This window comes from Cinclus cinclus, chromosome 3 (assembly GCF_963662255.1).
Source record: "Cinclus cinclus chromosome 3, bCinCin1.1, whole genome shotgun sequence".
NCBI lineage: Eukaryota > Metazoa > Chordata > Aves > Passeriformes > Cinclidae > Cinclus > Cinclus cinclus.
Window position 1 is genome coordinate 2,118,067 of NC_085048.1, and position 22,739 is coordinate 2,140,805.

Here is a 22,739-nt window from a genome sequence, read left to right on the forward strand (position 1 = left end):
GCCCTCTCACCACTCACTAAATCTGGAAATCAGAACCAGCCAGTGAAGTTGTAATCAATTAATGTGAAATATAAGCTGAAGGTCTTCAGAGTGGACAAATAGAAACCATTTATAATGGCTGCATAATACAAAGTTGCAGCAAAAAGCCCCACAGAGTTTGTCAGCGTGGATCTTCAGAGGGTTTTGGGTTGGATCTCAAGCTCATGGATGAGATGTTGATAGTTACAGTGATAAGCTGGAGATGTGTCTTTCAAATCCCACCTGCTTCTCCAAATCTCAAAATGGATCTTGAATACAAAAAGAGAAGTAAAGCTCCTCATTATCTTTAACTAACCAGCAATCTTCAAAATCACAGTTGAATTAATTTCCTTGTATTGTTCTTCTCCATAGATTTTGTTTGACCACAGTACTTATTTTTCCCTTCTAACAGTTTTATTGTAAAGATCAAAATATTTATGTTTAATTTCCTTTAAACATTGGTTTGATTAAATTAACTGGGTAATTGTTTTAAGGAATTTAAAACGCAGGCTCTCTAATGTGATCTCAGCTTCAATATCCAGAATTCTATTAAGAAAAATTTCAGTGGAAACAGATCCTGAGCACTTCTGCTTTGTGTGTCAACTGAAAATCAAGAGGCTCCAGCTGACAGTTGGCCTGAGAATAATTCAGATTTAAGTTGGGTGGGTTCAGAGGGACAGCTGAGCCTGCTTTTTCCATTAAGCATCATAAGATGCTTGTGCTTCTTTTTCTTAAAGTTGTTTTAAAGAGTCAAAGTGCCAAGAAGCCTTGATTTTTGCATTGGCTGGAATTGTGATACTGAGGATCAGCAGAATTCCTGGATACAACCATCCAGCTGCTTGGAAAGGCTCAGGTTTTACCCTAAAAGTAACTCCCAGACATTTCCCTTTGATGAAAGGTGTTACCTCCAAAGTAATGGAGAAAACTTGAGAGATTTTGGAACGTTTAAAAACCACCAAAACCCTCTCCAGATTAAAACTGTTGTGTGGATTTTTCCCAGTCTTGCATCCTTTATTTGCTGTATCACATGAAGCTGTTTAGGAAATAGTATTTTGTGCTAATAACATCAAGTAGCTCTAAAATCTTTTAATTTTCCTTCTTTACCTTCTTTTTCCCCATATCCATGAGCTCACATCTTGTTTGTCCTTTTGCTCTTGAGAGGTGTCTAAGGAAGGAAGGAAGACTTTCCACACTGAAGGTTATGGCTGAAATTAAAATGAATCAACGTTAACTCTGCTTCACTTTAGACATGGAAAAACTCCTTGAAGAGTGGTTGAGTGTAACCTTTTTCCCAATAAGAGATCTTAAAAAGCATTTTCAAGGAATGTAAAAGGCAAATTGTTTCCTCTGCCTAAGCTAAGGGACTATTTGGATGCACTTAAATTCCTTTTAGAACCAGAGAGCACTTGGTTTCTTTTTAGAGGCTGAGGTAGAGGGAGGAGCCTTCAGTTTTCCTGTTGCTGTTGGGAAAATTTACCTGAGGAAACCGGGGTTGTATTTATTTATTCATTGTAGGATAATCCATTGCTTTGAGTTATTGCCATCTATTATATTGCAGGTCAGACCAGGTAGCCAAGGATAATTAACATGAATATGAACAAGTGTGTAAAGGGAGTTAACCAAGCTTGTCCAGAGAATCCTGGATTTAAATCACTGTTAAAAAGCCAATCTGGAGCTGAAGTTTTGGGTATGCACTTAAGAGTATCCTGTGATTAATAGACAGAGTAGCTGGTCTGGTGTCCTCCTTAGAGCCAGAAATCAGTGGAGCTTCATGTCATGTTCCCAAAAAAGTGATGCCATCACCACATTCTCTGTAGGGTGTAAAAGATTGTCCTCCTTGAAAGAAACTGGAGAGATGAAATGACTGCCATGTGGTTTTTTCCTAGTTGCTCACTTACTTACAGGTGGCATTTGGTTTTCTGTTCTCATACATCCCATCTTTTCCAATTCAAGCTGCTGGGAGGGAAATCTCAGTCCTTTGAGAGGAAAGTCAGGTCTGTGTGCAGAAGGATCTGCAGGTTTGAATTATCAGAGGGCAAAGCAAGGCTTTTGGGAGCTATTGGTTCCCCCATTTCTGTAATTTCTTATCATGAAAAACTGGGTCTTCAGAGTAAATCCATTTTTTGAATGAATTTGTGTAGTAATGGAAAGAAAACTTAAAATTGAGGCAGTTGTGAAGGACTAGAGAGCAGATATAATCAGTTTCTAAACTGTGAAGGGGGAATAGTTTGTTTGGAAAGGACTGGGGTCTCTTGGCAGACTTTCCCTTGGCTCTGCCAATTTTTCTGTGCAACTTGTGGAATTCATCTTTTATCTCCCTTTCCCATCTCCTGGATACAGGTGAGACCTTTCCCTGTGAGTGACACCCCTGCCTTGCCTTCAGCTCCTCACAGCGGGACCTGTCTTTTACTGTGCTCATACAAGTAAATTATGACTTAAAAATATATCAAAAGATATTTTCTTTTTTTTCTTTTTTTTTTTTAATGTCCTATGTGATGCTTTAAATCATCCACAAGCAGTGCTGCATCTGCCAACCAAAGGACTTGGTGCTGGGGAGCCTTAGGGCAATTTTAGGGCATTGCTGCTGTTCAGATGCTGGTCCTATATGGACAAGACTCAGCAATTCCATCCCTTCCATTATTTTCCAGCTGGCTTTGAGCTCTTGAATGTGCTGTTTATTTGCCTTGGTTTGATTGCTGGTTTGCATGGGCAGTTTCTGCATTTCTCCTGTCCTTGGTGGTGGGTGTTCAGACAGCACCAGACTGGAATGTTGCAAAGGAGACTTGAAGTCTCATGGAACAAGAGAAAAACACCCACTCGTCCCACTGTATGCAATAATCTTGCACAAAAAAATGTCTTAATCAATGTTTTCTTGGTAAGAGTGATGTCAGAGTTAATGGTAATGCTGTGAATTCCAGTGTGCTACTGATGGTAAAGTTTTCTGGAAAGAGTTGCCAGTTAGGGTGAAAGGCAGGTTTGTTTGTTTTGTTTTGTTGTTGGTTTTTTTTGTGGGAAGGAAGAAGTCAATACTAAATGCTGGCGTTTAAAAGGTCTTTATTCCAATTAATAGGGTTGCTTTTCATTTAGATGGAGCTTTTTTCACACAGGCACCACTTGTCCGTCCTGTGTTTTGTGGAGAACTGAGAGCATTTTGGCAATTGAAAAATTTTATATATTTCAGAAGCCAGTAGTGTCCTGCTGTGTTCTCAAGTACTTTTTTCAGGGCCCATAGGTTTTAAATATTTTATATATTTTTTAGATTGGTAGTTGTTAGCCTGATTAGTTTCCCTGGCACTGAGGTGTTGGGCAGTGTGGGAAGTTTGTTATGGAATAACTTCAGCTTGTCTCTTGCCTCTGCGTAGTGCAAACCAAAGCTGGCACCTCGAAGTGATGTGTTAAAGTTACAGATGGATACAGACTGCTTCCATTTAGGCTGGGTATTTATTTCTGCCACTCTAATAGGAAGGCAGCTGTGGTCACCTTGGAGAGAACCATGGGCTCTTCCTCCTTGAACAAAAGGGAAAATGAAAGGGAGTTATTATCAGGACGTAGCATCTCTTTTGTTATTTTCATAGCAGTTCTTGTTCAGCTATGAAAGAAAAGCCAACCCAAAAGCAGGGGCTGGCTGTCCCACGAGGTTTGCCCTGGGAAGGGAGGGGATGGTTGGTGATGTGCTGTTCCACAGAGCTGCAGAGCAAACAGTCCCTGCTCTGCTCCTTTTCTTCCCCACCATGGGCTCTGTAGAGAACCTTGTGCTGCTGCTGATTTCGGTCCAGCGTGGCTCTCTCTGACCGAAAGGTGTTTATTGTGGGATCTGGGGTCAGCTGGCTAAAAATACAGTGAGGCATCTGTTCTTACCAGGATAATGTACAGTAGGTACTTGCTGCAAATGAAAACTTGCCAGGAAATGGTTTCTTGGAGCTGGGAGACGCCTGAGGTTTTCTGTGACTGTTCCGTGGCAGGGCCTGCCTGAGCCCTGGGATGGGAAGCAGTGAGTGCATGGGATGCTCTTAGAGCTACTCCCTTCCTTCAGGATGGGGTCTGGGATGTGCAGGCCTTGGCCAGGAGGAATTTTGAACGTGGAGAGAGCTGCATTCCAGTTGGAGAGCACTTCTCCTGCCTTCTCTCCCCCAAACCTGCCTGCAGCATCCTCAGTCACACAAAAAATTCACCGAGAAAACCAAGTGCTGCAGGAGAAGGTGCTGAGCTCTGGCAGGGAGTGAGAGCTGTCTCCTTTCATTTCTGTGTGTGAAAGGAGCTCTTCCCAGGCACTTCACCTCTGCACCCCTCAGAGGTGTCTTGCTGTTTGATGCGTACACTGAAAACCCTGTGCTGCGTTTTCTCCGCTCTGCCTGCTCAGGAGAGAAGTTTCACTTCTCCTTAAAAGCTGTTTGAGGGGTTTAAAAAAAGAATCTGAACTGGTGACTAGGATGTGACTTGTTAAGTTATAAAGAAGTGGAGCTGAGTGGTGAGAATATTGTGATGGAGTGTTGGAGCAGCAGAATAAACGGGAGCTCGTTGAAGAGAGGGGGATGAGGAAAAGCTCCATAGGTTCCTTATCAAATGTGCGTATCATAAATGATAAATTTGGCATCAAAGTCATCTCATTCCACCTCCCTCTGCCATGGGCAGGGACACCTTCCACTATCCACAAGTTGCTCCAAGCCCTGTCCAGCCTGGCCTTGGACACTTCCAGGGATCCAGGGGCAGCCACAACTTCTCTGGGAATTCTGTTCCAGGGCCTCCCCACCCTCCCAGGGAACAATTCCTTCCCAAAATCCCATCCATCCCTGCCCTCTGGCAGAGAGAAGCCATTCCCTGTGTCCTGTCCCTCCATCCCTTGTCTCCAGTCCCTCTCCAGCTCTCCTGGAACCCTTTTAGGCTCTGGAAGGAGCCCAGAGCATCCCATGTTACCTTTTTTCCACACATTCATCCAAGCCCATTTTGGGCCTCTTTATGCATTCAGATCCTCCTCTCTTGCTGTGTGGGGGTACTTGCTTGTAATTCTCAGCATATTCTTCTCTTATCTGCTGCTGATATTGATGTTACCCCATAGAAAAGAGAAATGGCTGAATTGATCTAGGAAGGCTACTAAAACAAAAAAACTGTATTATATTCAGTACGTGAACATACCTGTAGCAGCAGCAGAAAATTTATGCTTTCGATGCAGATTTTTTTTTTTTCAACCTTTGTCTGAAAAATCTCAGGCAAATTTAATGGAAGGACTCTGCATCTCTTGCCTCGATGTGAGGCATCACTGATACTCCTGTACTCTCCCTGTGAATTCAAATCTTCAGGTCGGGAAAGTAAATTGCTAGCACAATGCAGGGAAAGCTAATTTCTTTTCCTGTTCTCCTCTTTCTCTTTTAATTTTTTTTTTTAATTTTTTTTTTTTTTTTAAGTTTTTGAAGTGTATCTAAAGTCTGGCAACTTGATAGCCACCCAGCCCCCTAAACTGTGCAAGTGGCAGAAAGACTAGATAAGGAGCTCTCCTTGAAATGGCCTCCCAGTAAATTGGCACTATAGGAAATATTTCATGTTTCAATGAAACCTAGTAATCTGTGTAGGCTCGTTAGCTGGGAATTAGGGAGAGGCACCGTGCCTTGTGTGTGCAAGGCAGAGATTGTGGGCTTCACTTCCTGCTGACTCCTCCTGGGGAGCATTTATAAATTATTTTGGGCTCCACTACCTAGCACAGATGCAAGCCCCCTGGCAGGAAGGGAAAGACTTCGTGTGCATTTCTGGAAAGGAGCACGGCCAAGTGCCTGAACAGCTCATTTCTTGCTTTTTTAGCTGTAGTAATTTGTTTATTGGTTAAACTCTTAGGTTCCCTTGACCCTTTCACTCCTCTGTGTATTAGAGGAGCAGTGTTGTTGCACTAACATTGTGTGTTTTGATGATTAAATCCCAACAATTCTGAGTAAGCCTGAGCACTCAGAGGGGTTTGCTGTCACTGCCCTGCTCTTGAGTGTGCCCAACACTGTGAGCAGGACTGCTGTTCCTTCTCCTGGATCTGTGCAGGCTGGCTCAGTGCAGGAATTCCACTGGAGCTCAGGATGTTTATGGGGTGTAGGTGGTGATTTATCTTTTCATAAACATTTTTTTTCTTTTTTTTTCTTTTTTTTTCTTTTTTTTTTTTTTTCTTTTTGTTGCACTCTAGAACAGCTCTCTCTTCCCTGCAGGGGAAGTCACTGAGCACAAAGCTGTCCTTCAGAACATACCTTGGTTTCTGTCCTCATGTCCTATCTCAGCTTCCCATCCTCACCAAGGGATGTAGGAAAGATCGATCTCCCCAGAGTGTCTTGATTTATCTTGATTTATTAACTGAGAGGCTGTTGTGGAAAGGATCAGGGGTAAGTTTCAAAGGGGCCTTTCCTGAAGGCATCTTGCCAAATCCTGTCTCGTGCCTGATGCTTTCCAGCTCAGACTCACAGAAAGGAGAAATACATCCACAGAAGGGGAGCAGGAGAGGAAGGTTGTGATGTTAATGTGCTTTCAGTGACTTTTTCAGGCACCCTGGCACTTGTGAGCCCATGTTTGCCCAGGCCACAGGGTGTATTTCTATTGGTAGAGATGCTTCAGGTATCTCCTCAGCTCTTCAGACGTGTTGAAATACCTTTGATATAAATTTCCATTTTGCTTCCTGAGACTACTGTATAATTGAATAGAAACTATTTCCTATTTTGTGACAGCTGAGGTGGCAGCACAACCTAAATGAATCCCAGCTGGGGCACAGCTCACCCTTTCTGTGTGATCCTTTTGATGAAGACAGGACAGATTTTCCTCCCGTCAGTGCCCATCAGCTCCTTGGATTTCCATGGTCATGCCCTTCTGCCTTGGAGGTTGGGAAATGGGAATTCTAGCTGGCTTTGTGTATCTTTAAGGCATCTTTGATAACACTTTTTAATTTTTTTTTCCAGTTTGAATGGTTTCATCACCTGTCTTGTCTTCTTTTTTTTTTCCACAAGCAGGAGTGAGAGGCTGAGCCTGACTTTTTAACCCTCTGGGAAACACAGTGTTTATTGTCCCTAGGGGCTACACTAAGCATGAGACCCGCTCCCATCCCAATAGAAGAGCCAGAATGGAGACAGACACCTCCCCCAGTCACAGCTACCTCTGGGACCTTCAGACTACGGCGAGGCAGTCGGTTCACGTGGAGAAAGGAGTGCCTGGCTGTTATGGAGAGGTATGTGCTGGCTCTCTGAGGGGGTTTGGAGATGGCGCTTCTAAAGCCAAGACAAGGGTCCTTTTCCCTTCTCCGCCGTTGTTTCCGTGGATGTGTTGTAGCCTCGTGCAAGACTAAGAATTTGATTTGTGATGATGGAGTAGGAGGAGTTGTTTTGCCTCTTGTGTTGTTTAAAAAATTGTAACACTGCTCTGGACAGTATCTCTCTCCTTTTTTTTAGTATATCGTGTCCTTAGCTCAGTCCGAGCATGTTGGTGCTCAGCTCTTCCTTTGCTTTTGTAGAAACTTTTCCACTTATCCTGATCCAGGCTCTCTTGGGAGAGTCTTGCAAGCTCTTTCCGTTCTGCATTTCTCCTTTCCACTTTCCTGACTTGTCCTCCTGATGCCTCGTGGTGCTTTAAAGTGGGTCCCGGTATTTCGGCAGCGCTGTAATTGTTAAGGACACAGAACTTTGCCTAACAAGTAGCAGATTCCTGGTCCAAAAAGGCTCTTAGAACCCTTTTACAGCAGCTGGGAGCAGCACAGAGCAAAGTGGATCTTTCAAATCCATATGCAGAGGTGATCATTAGAGCTCCCAGCTCTCCTCTCTGAGCCCAGGCATGCTTTGCCTTTCTCTCTGCTTACAGGAATGTCTCTTTTATGGATAATGTTGTACAGTAGAAAGGGGCTGGGGAACTTGGATGTAGTTTAGGGATGAATGCTTATTTCTGTCCAGGGCTAAATGGCTGGGTGGAGTTTTTTCCCCTCTGAGAGCATGAGGAGCCTCATTCCCATGGAAGGAGTGGATGACTGTGTGTGCTACACTCCTCCTGGGTACCCCAGTGAGGATCTCAGCCAGCAGATTTGTAGGATGTGCTTTTACCATTTATTTAATGTTTCCCTTTCCTCTTGCTTGCATGGGGGTCTTGGGAACTGATTAGGAGCAGGAAAGCATCTTTTGCCTGAGGTAAGACTGAAATCCTGAGCTCCCCCAGGAACAGGCTGGACACACTTTTGTGTCTTTGCAGGACTGGAACCAGTAACTTAAATGTTTGTTTCCCTATTCTGGCCTGGCACTGATATTTTATCTGGCATTGATATTTTTGGCTTTGCCTGGATATTTCCCCAAAGGAAATAACATAAATGTTTAAAATCTATTCTGCTTTGTTAGACCCAACTAATGCAAAGTCCTGTGATCTGATAGTGTGTTTTTCTAGTGTCCCCCTCCACAGAGGCAAAACAAGGGACAGGACAGGATCTTTAGCACTTTGAAATGCTTGTCTGACTGTCCTGATTGTGTGTGCAGAAGGACAGAACCACCACAGCTCTGTGTGTGAAATGATTGCTGGGAGTAGAATTAGAGCTCTTTGGGCATGGCTGTTTTTCTTCCTGCTTTCTGTCTGACCCAAAGTGCAGTAACTGCTGGTGTTTGCTGTTTGAACTCTGATTGTGCCTCAGAGTCCTTTGCTGGGGAGACTGCTGATAGAGAGCTGAGCAAGCCACCCTTTCCTCATCCACCTCTTTGCTCAAGCCAGTCTCTGCTGGGACATTCTAGAAATGAAAACTGTGGTGGTTTAGTGCATCTGTTAGAAAGGTGTGATTTTTGGGTTTGGGTATTGAAAGAATCAAGTTAGTCTTGACACTGGAAATCATCCAGTTGTGAATGAAGACACATAATCACCCAATCTAATTTTTCATTAAGTTACTCTTTGTTGTTCTGGGTTTTGTTCTCTGTGTCTTGTGCTCTGTAAGGTCTTTGCTGCCATGATTTTCTCCTTATTCTGCTGCTGCCACATTGCTTTAATCCTGGCTTTTAATACTCATTTGCCAAGCCCTTGGCTGGGTCACTGTGGGTGCTGAGTTTCACAGAAAGCAAAGCTGAGGAGTTTTACTTGAGGCAAGAACACAGTAAAAGTGTTGTGTGACAATAAAGCTACACCATAAAGCAATGGGAGTATGGTTGTTTAACTGCTGTGCTTTAATAGGCCTCATTGAGCTGTAAGGATGAGCTGTTTTATGTGACAAGTTTTGAAAGACTGGGAGAAAAACGCTCTTCTGGGAGCACTTAGGAAAAAGTCACTAATTTCACTTACAGGTCACTGGAGTTTTCTAGGCTTGGCCATGATATGACTCCTAGCAGCAGCAGGATGAAGATAACCAGACCCCTCTGACCCAAGCAGATCAGGTTCCCTTGAATGCCCAGGGTCAGAAATAAGCATTTGGCCACTAAAATGGTGTTTGGCATTTGCCTATTGGCTGTTGCCATTTGTCTGGTAGTTTGCATTTTCCTCTGCAGGATTAAGTTTTGACTCTTGAGTGGGGGCATCTCAGTTTAATGGACTGAGAATGAAATGAAATGCAACTCCTGGTGCGCTGTGTTTGTGTGTCCTGCAGCTTCTGGCTCTGATGCTGGTACACTCAAGGATTTAGGCACCTGGTTTGGAGCTGCTGCTCTGAGAACCTCAGGAAATGCTCGTTCATTTGGGCTAATACCTGTCCAGGAAGGAGAAACAGAGATCCAGGAGACAATTCCATCCCACTAATGCACTCAGAGGAGGGCTCTGTGCACCTTCCTCTCTGCAATTAGAACTATGATGGTTTAGTTTAATGCCTGAAGATTAGAGGATGAAATCCAGGGTTTAGTGGAATCTCTGCAAAACTCCTCCTTCCCTGGGAAATCCTGCTGTGATGCTGTGTAAACATTTTTTGGCTGAAGATGAGGGTGTTGACCTGCTCCATCACTTAATTGTGCCCCCTGCTTTTGCTTTTGCCTTGGATTCAGTTGGTAAAAGTTGGAGTTGCTAGAAGTCCATGTGTCAAACCATCTGAGAGCACTTCAAGGGAAGAATCTGAATGTGGTTGCAAAATTCTGAGGAATTTGTTTCTTAGGACCAGACTCTCCAATTGAAAATACACAGCACTGGTCAGGATTTGATCCATGAAATGAATGAGAAAGGTGAGGGTTGAAGGGGTAGTTTCTCTTTAAAAAAAAAAAAAAAAGCAGCTTTAAATCAACAACAAAAAAAAAAAAAATCCAGTTCAATTAATTACTATGTTGGTGCCAACCTGGTAGAATGAAGATTAGAGTTAGGGCCATATCATGAAATATGTCTGATGTACCTGAGGGTCTGAGTACAGGGTATGTGTATTAAAGGAACTAATTGGTTTATACTGGATTTCCAGGATGCTGCTTGTGGTTTCTGTAATTCAATTCTCCAGCCTTCACTGCTTTTTTGGAATCTTCCCAGGGTAGTTTATTAATCCTTGGTCTTAGATTTTTTTTGGACAATAGATTTGGTTCTCTTTATCCCTTTACTTTTTATTTTTCTGTAGATATCTCCCTGAATATTTATGCTCTGAAGGTTAAGAGGAGCAGTGGTTCCAGAAAGTAAAGTCCTATATTTAACTGCAGACTAGGTGTGGTTCAGACAACTGCAGTGCTACTGATGCCAACCTTGACCTGTTCTCTTCTGGAGTCTCCTGCTCATGGAATATGCTGAGTTTTGAGTGTGTGGATGTTGTTGTGTGGCTTTGCCCTCCTTTGGGAGCAGAACTAAGACTGCAAGAGTCCTTTCTGTGCAAACCCGAGGTTAAACTTGAAAGCCTCGTTCTGGTTCACTTTTGTGTTCCTTTTTTGTTACGTCTTGTCCCATAGATAATGTTGTGGGTTCTTTGGTTTTTTTTTTTTGGTTTTTTTTTTTCTTTTCTCTGCTTTGCTTCTTCTTTTCAACCCTTCTCATCAGAAGTATGAAATTGAAAATTCCCTTAGGGCTTTCTCTTTTTCTAATGAAGCTGTGTTGTCTTGTCAGTCTGTTTTTTTATTATTATTATTATTATTTCCCCCCCCCCCCCCCCATGATTTATGCTTCTCTTCTAATCATATGTTGGAGTAGAGGTTTATCTTGTTTTCCAGGCAAAAAAAATAACTAAGATTGGCAGCAGAATCAGTGATTTTAGACCCATTTAAGGCACTTTTCATGAGTGCTGTTAAAGACTGAGATGGGGAGTTGAGTGTTGTTTTTTAAGTATATACTTTATCCAAAGATTAAATTAAAATAACTGTAAATTCTGCCCTAAACAAGGTGAATAATTCATCAGTAGAATGTATTTCAGTTTGTCTAGGGAGCAGGGACTTTGCTTTCTGGTTGAGGATTATTTGGTTTGATTTTATGGCTCTGGGTTTTTATTTTAACACTTGTTTGTGCTCCTGAAGCTCCTTTTGTAAAGGTGTACTTAGATTAATAAGACTGAGATGCTATAGATCCCCATTATCCCCATTTCCTAGGTGGCAAAACAGAGTCAGATGTTTCACTTGGCTTTATTCAGAAGAGAAGTGGGTTTAGATTTCCCAAGATAGAGGGGGTACAGTTTCGTGCTGTAGCTGAGCTGAATTAACAGTTTGTCACCAGCTCATCCTTAGGTGTTACCCTGCCTCCCCACCCTTCTCAATTCCTCCTCCTCAGTTTCCCTGCTCCTGCCACCCTGCTTTGTGCCAGAGATGTTTCTTGTCTGATGGAAATAGCAGCCAATTCAGCCTGCTTCAGGAAAAATAAATCCTTTTTATTTCCCTCTGCATTTTCCTGAATTGTTTTGGCTTGCTGTGCCAGGGCTGTGCTGGGGCAAAGGACAGGAATGCACAGCTGGGGCACCAGGAAATTCAGGAAGTTTAACAAAAAGGTGGTGGTTCCATGGAGATGTTTGGTCTGCTTGGTTTTGTTCTGATTTTGTTTGGCTTGAGTTGGGTGAATTCCTGATTCCTTTACAGGCATGGTTGTACTGGCATCGTGCAAAAGGGGTCCTTTGATTTTTTCCAAGGTACAGGAGAGCATTAGGTCCATGAGGATTAGAGGGATGGAGCATCTGTCCTCTGAGAGAATTAGCGGTTTCTTCTGGAGAAGAGAAGAATTTAGGGAAAGCTTGGAGCCCCTTCCAGAGCCTAAAGCAGCTCCAGGAGAGCTGGAGGGGAACTTGGGACAAGGGATAGAGGGACAGGACTCAGGGAATGGCTTCCCACTGCCAGAGGGCAGGGTTAAGTGGGATTTTGGGAAGGAATTGTTCCCTGGGAGGGTGGGGAGGCCCTGGAATAGAATTCCCAGAGAAGCTGTGGCTGCCCCTGGATCCCTGGCAATGCCCAAGGCCAGGTTGGACAGGACTTGGAGCAACCTGGGATAGTAGGGCTGTCAGAATTGTAACAAGATGAGATTTAGGGTCCCTTCCAAGTCAGACCATTCCACAATTCCATGATTACTGTGGCATCACTGCCTAACTCTGTCCGATTTAACCAGCTGTGCTTTTGTTTCCCCTCCAAATCGGACCCAAGCTGAGGAAGGTCATCTCCATGCCGAGACCAGTCACTGCAGCATTCCCATCATGATGCTGGGAGATTCAGCATCATTTCCCCTGCTGGAAGAGGCACATCCCACCCTGCTCTTGAGGCAGTGCCCTGGGGATGGAGGCGGCCCCGAGTGAGATGAGGCCTGACGTGCCTCGTTAGAAATCCTTCCGACTGTGAGAGCGCTCTCACTGCAGCTCTCCTGAGCGCCGGGGCTTCCACGGCTTCCCTGGGGAGCACGAGAGCTCTATTAGCTCCTGAAATTCAGTTAGGAAATTTTCTTACTTAATTTCATCCCATTACTCTTAGTTATGTCTTCCAGCAGAACCTTAATACCGGCCCCATAGGGGATCTAAGTTTCCTGTGCAAGGCTTTGGAGGAGATTTAAGTTTGGGATTCATTGCGTTTCTCTCTTTCCAAGCTGACAGCAGAGCAGGAAGTAATGTCCTTTGGCCCCTTCCATTAGGCTGCTGCATTGTTAGAAACAGAACAGCAGCTTCTCATCAATATAACAATGGCCACGGGTTGGCTTGGGAATGCTGCTTGTCTTTCCTGCGTTTGCTGGGAGGTGAGGAGGGCTGGGAATTATGTCTGCTATCCTTGTGACCCTCGGGTGTCCTTGAACCTTTTGGTGACACGCTGTTCTCAGCTGTAAAATATCCACTACCAGCTTGGGAGATGAGTCAAGCCAAGGGAAAAGTGCCAAAAGCCTCTAATTCTTGGGTTACCAAGGAATATTGGCATTAAGAAAAACTTACTGACTTCAGGAATGGCACAGCAGTAAGCAGGTTACCTATAGGAGCTACAGAACATTTCTCAGGAGCAAATGAACTGAAATCTCTCAGGAAGGTTCTGAGCTACTTGATCTTAATGCAGAGAGAAACATCAGGTGATTTCTTTATATTTTTTCCAGCTCTTTCAATCCTGTCATAAGGTGTTTGTTAGTCAGCAACTTCCAGGGAGAGATTCAACTTCATTAAGTCCTTTGAGACACAGGGAATGGGGTTTTTTTTTTTTTAGGATCTTTGCTGTTTGTGCTCCTGAAATGCTTCGAGATCTGAGCGAAGGCACTTTGCAAAGGCACCCAGCAAAGTTCTCTTTACCATTCAGACACAGGCAAGAATCATCTGCCTGTGTGAAGGTTCAAGTGGTTTGGCTCAGGGTCATTGCTCTGTGTCTTTATAAAATGCAAGAGCAGCCATTTTCTGCTTGGCACACAGGATCTGCCTTATTTTGCATTAGATCAAGCTCTCTTTCCCTCTCAGACATGCATAATATACAAGCTTCCTATTCTCTAATCAGCTGTAAGCAAATCCCAGTTGTTTGGCAGATTGCAGGCAGTAAAATAGAATGCAAGGATGTCTGTCCAGAGCCTCACCAGACTCTGGTTTCTTCAAGGATCCAGCACTTGATGAGTTATTTTGCTTTCTAGAGAGCTCATGTGCCTTTTGTATCCTTGTGTTCTCTCTCTCTCTCTTTTTAAAAATAATAAAAGGATGATCTGCAGGAGGAGCAGCTCCTTGAGCAGGCTTCAGATAAAATTCTTTAATCTGCCAAGGTCAGAATAACTGAAATCAACGTTTAGAAGAAGCAGCTTTGTCAGTCTGATCTGTAACAACACTGGCTCGTGCAGCAAACCCACATTTTAGGAATGGGAATGCTCCTTTAGTCCAGATACTCTGCAGCTTGGATCCTCAGTGTTCTGCCCCCCTGCTCATGAAGGTGACAAGCAAGATCTCATCCCGGGTGATGATGGTTGTGGTGTTTATCATTCTTCCTACCTGCCCTCTCCATCCTGTGCCTGTTTCACACCTGGCCAGCAGCCATGTGGCTGTGGACAAAAGCTCTTATCTCCCATCCTGTATTTTTAATCCTGCTATTGCAGCTCTGGGTGTTCTTATTATTCACATAAATATGTAATTCCTTCTAAGTCTTGCTAAGGTCTTCAGGGTACTTCCGGAGAACTAATTATACCTAGTTTCATTTTATATGCTAAAATGTGTTTAAAAAGTCAAAGGTCCCTCTGGCATGAGTATCATGAGAAAGAATAAGGCAGAATATTGCATTTATCCAGGATCATTCTCTGTACATGCTGCTATCAATGTGCTGCTCATTTATCTCCTCTCTGAACTTAACAGTCACTCTCTTATCTCTTCTCAGACACCAAGGCTTCCCTTGCCTCTAATAATACTAATTGTCACTCTTCTCTGGACCTTTTCTATTCTTACATTCAATTTTTAGTGACCTAGGGCAGGTGAGTGGGGACCCACGCAGAGCTGATTTCCATATTTCCAGGGTGAATATTCCAGCTTGCACAAGCAGCTAAATCCAAGTCCTGTTGTTCTCTGACCTCCAGCCTAACATGTAGTTTTTGCTGATCACTTTTGTGTATTGATTGAGAATGTCTCTTCTTGGAGTAGTCTTTCCTGAAGAGCTGCTACTGTTTTAGACCTGGTCATGTATACATGAGGAGTTGGAATTTGTTCTTTTCTACATGCAGTGCTTTGCTTAATGCCAAGATAACAAATGAAGTTCAGTTGTGGGATTGTTAATTACTGTGAATTTCAAAAATGCCATCTTTATTTTTATCCAGCATAAATAATTTGCCTTGCAGAATGGTTTTTAATGTAACTGTTAGTTGTTCTAGGGCACAACTTGGGTGAGTCAAGGGCTTGTGCTGAGTTCATAGGCAGAACTTCTTGCACTTTGCAGGCATGTTGAGACCTCTAGATGCTGCCTTCTGTAAGAGCACTGTAAAAATATAAGTCTGGTGCTGTGGTTTCTCTCTCTTTGGGCTTTCTTGATTTGCCTCAGTCCTTCACGGCAGTGTGACTGTCCTGTTTAAAGGACACAGAAGGAATTAGGAACAAAAAGCTTGTATTAATCAGCTAAATTGCTATTTCTCAGCTATTTTAATGTGGATGCAGGATGCAGGGAAAACCGTGACAAACTTGTCACACAAACTGTGTGAAGTGGCCCCTGGCATGTTCAGGCTGCATTTTATTTGGTTGTTCATAATATCTGGGCTGTCCAGAACCAGCTCCAAGCTGGGGGAAGAGTTACCCCTCCCAGCAGCATTCACCCAACCCGTGTGTAATGTTATCCCTGGAACAAACCCACTGAGGTGAATTACAGAATTAACTTCCTGAGTGATCTGGGGGGAATTCAGGACCAGGCTGGCATCTTTGTCACCTCTGGCTTTGCTGGAGCCAGGGCTTGGCTGCTCCTGTCAACAAGGAGGATCCAGGAGTACCATCCAGCCCAGAGTGTGGTTGGATCTTCCCATTCCTGCTTTGCAGAACTGTGCAGAGCCTTCCTGCTGACTCTGACTGCAGCTCAGCACTGAACAGAGTCCAACCCTACCTCAGCCAGAGGAAACTCTCTGCCATGGAGTAACAGATGTGAGGTCTTTGCACAAGTAATAAAGAGAGTCATTACGAGGAGAAGTGAGCGAGGAAAATTCCAAGTCAAACTCTTAAGCTGTTGCATCATGTATTTATGGGCTCTTGGTCAGACTGTGGAGCACTTTAAACAGCCTGAAAGAATGTTCTGTCAGAGAACCATATGGGCTTTAGCCACAGAAGTCACTACCACATCCTAGATTATTTTTAAATTCTTTTTTGGGTTTTTGGTTTTTTGTGTTTTTTTTCTGGTGATGCAGGATAGCACAACTTTCTTATTCGTTTGATTTTCCTTTGGAGGACATGTAAGTTTTAATTTGTTTTGAATACTTTGCTGTATGTGAGGAACTCTGCCAGCTGCATAGAAGTGCCTTTTAGAATGCCTTTCTCTCTGGACTGGGAGTAGCAGCATCCTCAGCTATGTCAGGCTTGGCCTTTCTGGTGCTTTTGTTGCATCGTATCTTTTGGTCACGGTGACTTCACAAAAACTGATCTTCCCAGCTGATGATCTTTTTGTGCCTCTGAAGTTGTTGTTCCCAAAGTGGGTAACCTTGGATGCTGCACCGTTAAATTTCTGTTTAGTTCTTGCCCTTAGGATTCTCTGTTACTTTTTATGGTGCTTCAGTTCACTGTGTTGATGTGGCTTCTGACTTTGGTCTCAGCAGATTCATCACCACGTGCAGACTTTCTGTCAGGATCATTAATTGTTTTTAAGATGCTCCAAAGATGATACATCAGGAGTATCCCTGATTGTTGTCTTCCATGCCATTAGTTTAAATTTTCAGCCTCCTCTTAGTTAGATATTTCCTTTCTACCCTATCTCGTAATTATACTAATCTTTGTCTTTTCTAAAATCATGAATAATTTCCCCTTTGTTACTTTATTGAATACGTCAGTAAAGTCCAGAAATGATAAGAATAATCAGTTTTTCTGGTCAACAATTCCTCACTTGTTTTTGGGGCTTTACTACCAGGAGTGTTTAAGCCATGTCTCCTAAAAGGATTGTCCTCAGGAAACTCAGCTGATCTGAGCAAGGGTGACAATGACCTTCAAACACATGGCAAAAACCATGGCTCAGGGCAGGGAGCACAAATCTTGGAGTAAAGAGCTGTGGATTGATTTAATCTGGTTTCTTGGCTCTGTATCTTTTAACTTTGCTGTTCTACCTGTAAATTCTTGTAATAATATTAAAGAGTAAGATGAAAACCAATTTCAAAATGCTTTTAAAGGAGTTGATGATCTGGGTATAAAAAGTGCTCTTAAAATACAAGACATGATGGGTGTTGGTAAATGAAATAATCTTTTGAGTCTTTGGACCTTATTATTTCCAAGATAACTATTCACAATCCTGTAGGCAAAAAAACCCCCCTGTAAAATAGTAGGATAATAAATTCAACTATTTCCTCTCCCTACTGATGGTGAATGGTCACTGAGCAATGCTTAGCAAATAAAAAGATGTTGCTGCTGCCAGGTTTGAGAAATAATCTTTAAAGATCTCAAAGTTTCCTGATGGCTTAAAACTTCCCTTAAATCTCCATCTGTGCTGTGTTGTGTACAAAGAACCTCCTGAAGTTGGTCTTGGCACTTTAGTAGTTTAATCCACTGGCATTGCAGAATTCATTATTTCTCATTTTCCTTTGCTTCTGTCCATCCTTTGTGCTGTATTTAGGTTTAAAGGTACAGAATAGATTGACACTAAAAAATTAAATACGTTTTCTGTTACCTGGCTGTGCAGCACTTAATGGGATAAGGATTTTGGCCCAGATCTTGCAGATACTGGATGTTAGGAAATTGAGCCCAAAGTCATATTTCATCTTGACTTTAGGTGCTGGGTATCCAGGGGCTGGATAACTTAAGGTGCTGCAGGAATTGGCCTTGGCTGTGGAATGCTGTAGGATCCTTTCATTTGGCGGGATTAATTTTTATTTTCTGAAAATGCAGCAGCAGCCGGGGGCTCTGCTGAGTTGAAACAAGTCTGGTCCAAGATTGGAAACTGAAAACAAAAACTTGTGGATTTTTGAGGGAAAATTTTGATGTGATGTTGGGAGCTGTCAGTTTTATACTAAGATTAATCCCAAATTTCATGACTGGAGGCTTGGGACAAAGGGAGGCTCCAAGATTCCCATCCAGAAGAGGTAAAACCTTACTGAGGCTAAAGTGGGGACAACCTGAGGGACCTTGGTGCTCACACTGACATTATTTACACACATCCAGGGCTCAGCTTCCCACTGAAGCAGCTTTGAGGCAGGGATAGGCCATTCTAGGAGTACCCAGCCAGATGAGCTGAGAACTCATGCTGGCTCTGCTGAGTAGAATATTTTGTTCCAGAGAGCAAATAAAGATGTTCTGCACTGAGCAATGTAAAAACCAAGTTTTGCTGTTTATTTATGTTGCAGTATAAAGCCTTGGAACCCACTGTTGTCTTGTGAGTGGTGTCTGTAATACCTTCAGTGCTGATTAAGAGTTTGTCTGGTTGGAATTTTGGGTCACCAGCAGCAGAACAGCCCATTCCTAGTGGGTGGGCCAGGGCTGATCCCTGCAGTGCCTCATCCCTCTTTGGAGATCTTTCACCCATGGGCTGACCCTGCCTTGGCTTTGCTTTTGTGGACCAGATAATCCAAAATACAACTGAAATAACTCTTGCCTTGTACCACGTTAAAAAATGAAGATGAGATGTTTGTTTCACAGTTGTTTGCAGAAAAGTTTTGTTTATCACTCACGAAGTCCAGCGGATTTAATGCACATAAATATCCCTGCAGCATAGAGGTCTCAGTTGAAATATTTCAAGTAAATAAAAAGGGAAAAAGAGATTCTATTATTCATTCTTAGATGCCTTGTTAGGAAGAGCTTTGAAGATGCTGTTTTCTCACAGCAACCTCGTTGAAATATCACAGGACAGTTCTCATTTTATCTTGTCTCGATGTGTTGGTCACATGCTGGCTTCAAAAAATGCCCACTTACATTTTATGAACAATGTAGTGAACTCTCTTGGCTTTGAAATTCTGGTCGTGCCAGTAAATTTAAGGATATTCAAAACTTGAGCTGTCATTGTCTTCAAGGTGCCTTAAGCTGAAGGTACCTGTGTGTTTCAAATTGCTGCAAACTTCAGATCTTGCCATTCAGAAGAGGCCTGTTGTGTAATTTCAAAAATGCTCTTATCACCAAATCCAATTACGAGGAAGAGTAAATCACCACCTCCGATGTCTTAACTATTCTTTTTTTAATTGTTAATTATCTCTACAGTAGGGTGCTTGTGATTAGGAGGCACAGATTATCTTTTGCAAATACGAGGCTTTCAGAGCTATTATCAATTAATTCTATTTCTAAACAAATTTTAGGATAATATTAATAGCTTGATAGGATTGTGGTCCTGGAGACCACTGTCAGAATTCTGAGAAAGTGATGTTGAAAAAATGAAAACCTCGTTGTTCTATTAGCTTTGAAGGTCATTCTGCTTTACCACTCCCATGCAAGGCATATTTATGGCATTTTAATCTACATGGCAGAGAAGGTTCCTGCTAAGAAACATCAGTGAAACAACTCTCTTGGAGTTTAGACACAACTTGTAAAACCAGAATTGAGGGTCAGCTCTGTTGTGTGAGGGTTTTTAATGTGTACTGTCATGGCTCTGGAATTTATATATGCAGACACATCCTGAGGTGTGAGATATTTCAGTTTCTCTCTGTCTGGTGCTCTAAGTAATCTAGTGCTGGTGAGATCTCTATTCCAGATTTGCACTTGCAATGAAAAGAAATCCAAGAATGGAACATTTCTTAGAGTGAGAGGCTTAAAAACTCTGCTGTCCCTGGACAGAGTGTGGCAATACCCTGGACCTGAAAGCCCAGGCTGGGAATGAGAGAGATTTTTCAACAATGAGGATTTTTAACATTTGTTTCCAAAGGGGATTTAAAGTTACAGTAGATTCTGCATTGGATAAACCCCCAGTTTTTAATGTTGTGACTGGATGTCTCTGCAGGTTAGACAGAAGATCTGGGCTTAATTCCAGAATTGCTGAGGGACCTCTTGCTAGTGCTGTAGAAGAGGTCAGGCTGCAGTCCTGCAGTGGTTTCTCCATTCCTGTAAAGACTTGGACCTGTGGAATCCATTGGCTAAATGATGGTGCTGTGGAAAAAACAGCAGAGAGCTGCAGCCATCATATTTATCAGTAATTTTTTTGGGGTTAGGGATTTTTTTTCTTAGATTTGTTTTGCTACTTAGAAGGTCTGGTTGAGCTGATGCCTCAGCTGAAGTTCATCTAGAGAGCTGCACTTCCCATCCTTGCCTGGTTATATTTTGCAGTCCTGGGGGGGAGTTCTCAGCTCCATCAGAGTTTATCTGTGGAGGGGTTATCTTTGAGCTTTAATTTTGCTGTCAGAAATAAAAATGACTTTGTATCATGTGTTTAGTTGACACCCTTGTCGTTACTAGGGAATCTGTAGAAATATCAGCAGATAAAACTGGTGGTGTCATCTGCTGACCTTGCTGAGAATGGCATTAGTGATATTCTTGGCCAGTATTTACTGGGAAATAAACCAGTCATTACACTTTCTGATGAGATTATGCTCTGAATGTCACTTCTTTGACAGTCTGTCTCATGCCACGCCGAGATAAGATCTCAGGCACAGATGACAGACTAACTTCAGAAATATTTCCATTGATTTGACAGCCTGAATAATAGTTCTGCTAAAAGCCACAAAGACTGGAACAGTGACCTCTGGCTGCTGGGTGATACTGGGGTGATAAATGCACTAATGAGAGATAAATAGGTAACTACATTTGAGTGTTTTCTGTACCTTGTCAGTGGAAAGCAGAGGAGCTCTTGGGAGGGAAACCAGATAGAGAGCTGAAATTACAGGCATCTTATCAGAGCCAGAGGAGCAGCTTTCACCTCATGTATTTTGAGACACCAGAGGGTTTGGCAGGGAGCTCCATCCCTGGGGACAGCACAAGCTTCTGTTCTTCCACAGGGGTGGGAGCTGGACAGTTCTGCTTTTCCATCCCTCTCTGGGCTGGTGGCCGAGCCTGTGACTCTGCCTTTGCTTTCATCATCCCTTGGAGAGGATCTTTGGGATGTGCTGAAGAAGGAGCTGAGCCCAGCTGCTTTTCCAGCCGTGTCTTCCCGCCTCCCTTGGCTGCACATCCACTGCTCTTGGCACGTGTGGGGAGCTGGACCAGGGAGGCAGCCAGGCACAAAACATTCCTGCAAAAAGAGAATGAATGAAGGAGAGGATGGGATCATTCCCTTTGCTCTGTGATTAAATTGTGTTAAGCTGGATTGCAGCCTGAGTTTCAGGGAAGGTGAATCTCCCATTCCTGGAAGTGTCCAAGGCCAGGTTGGACAGGGCTTGGAGCAACCTGGGATGGTGGGAGATGTCCCTGCCCATGGCAGGAGGTGGGAACTAGAGGGTCTTCAAGGTCCTTCCAGCCCAAACCATTCTGTGACTCTTTGTTCTCCAGCTGGGGCCCCAACAAGAGTTCCAGGATATTTCACTCGCAGGTGAAGCTCCCACAGGGTTGGAAGTGGGAGCCCATGGATGCAAACACCAAGTGAAGTGAGGGACTGAGCTTGCAGCACATCTGCTGTTCTTCAGTCAATATCCATCTGTGTATTCTTGCTTCCCATTAATTGCAAGGTCACTTATCCTTCCTCCAGTGAGGCTGATCTGTGTCCCCATACCTGAGTGACCTCACCTGAGTGATTCAGCTGCAGCAGCACTGTGAATTGTTACCCTGCAACACATTTGAGCCTCTCCACTTTGACCCCCTGCCACACCTGGATGTTTTAACCATTAGGTCCTGCTGTAAACTAAGCGTTTCCTCAACTTGGGATCTTTGGATCAGTTTGGGGGAGCTTTATCTCTTTCCTTATCTGGAAAAGCACCGACCCCACCCGTCCTTCTGCCACTCCGTGTTTGTACTTTCAGACAGTTCCCTGGCAGCTGCAAAGCTGATAGGAAGCAACAAAACTTCCAGTGTGGATTATCAGGAACACTACTGAGGCATTGCTTAATGCATCTGATATCTCAGCCCCGAGAATTGAAGGGGAAAAAAAAAAAAAGATTGGCAGCTATTGCAGGAATTCAGAGAGGGGCACCTTGGTGAAGAGTCGGGGGAAGGCTTCTCCTTCCATTACAGAGCCCTGGGCTGAGATGGATTCCCTCTCCATCATTGTCCTAAGCACATTATCCCTGAAAGAAAGAGGGTTTCTCTGAATCTGCAATTTTTCTAGGCTTCAGTGTTATTGAAATGAAACGGCTTCAAGGATATCTACATTCTTTACCATCATATGGATTCTCATCTCATGTAAATTATTTGGCCACTTTTCATTTTAATCCTCCACTGTCATTTTCTACAAAAGAGATCATTTGGTTTCTTCATGGAAGGTATTGAGCTGACAGCTGCCCTTTGTCTAGAAAGCAGTGTGCCTTTGCAGGAGTTACTTGTGCCTGCTCCTTTTCTTTTTTTCTTTCCTTTTAAGTTCATATTTCTTCATATTTTTCATCTGTAGCTTTCAGAAACTTTTCAGATTGTGAACAGGTTTGTGGCTGTGAAGGGAATTTCAGACATCCTGCATTCTTTCCCTGTGTACCTGGCTGATAAGAAACAGAACTAGAGGCAGAATAATTAATTTACTGCAAGAAGAACTGTAGTCCAAAAAAATCACAGTGTTTTCACAACTTCTGCATGAGCAAACAAAATAGTCACTGATGAAGTCTGGAATTTTTTTCTATGGCTTCCCTGTCTTGAAAACTTAATTATTCTATCTATCCATCTAAATATCTACTTTCCAGGAATCATAGAAACATAAAACCATAGAGTCATT

At 43.1% G+C, this 22,739-nt stretch overlaps 1 protein-coding gene across 9 annotated transcripts in view; it reads left to right on the top strand.

Annotated features, from left to right (window-relative positions):
• Positions 1–22,739, top strand: part of HMBOX1 (homeobox containing 1) — a 50,986-nt gene that overhangs the window by 16,376 nt on the left and 11,871 nt on the right. For all 9 annotated transcript variants that reach the window (XM_062488373.1, XM_062488374.1, XM_062488376.1 and 6 more), the window contains exon 5: positions 7,051–7,204. In XM_062488373.1, coding sequence (XP_062344357.1) covers positions 7,051–7,204 — 154 coding nt within the window. The remainder of the gene's footprint in view (positions 1–7,050; positions 7,205–22,739) is intronic.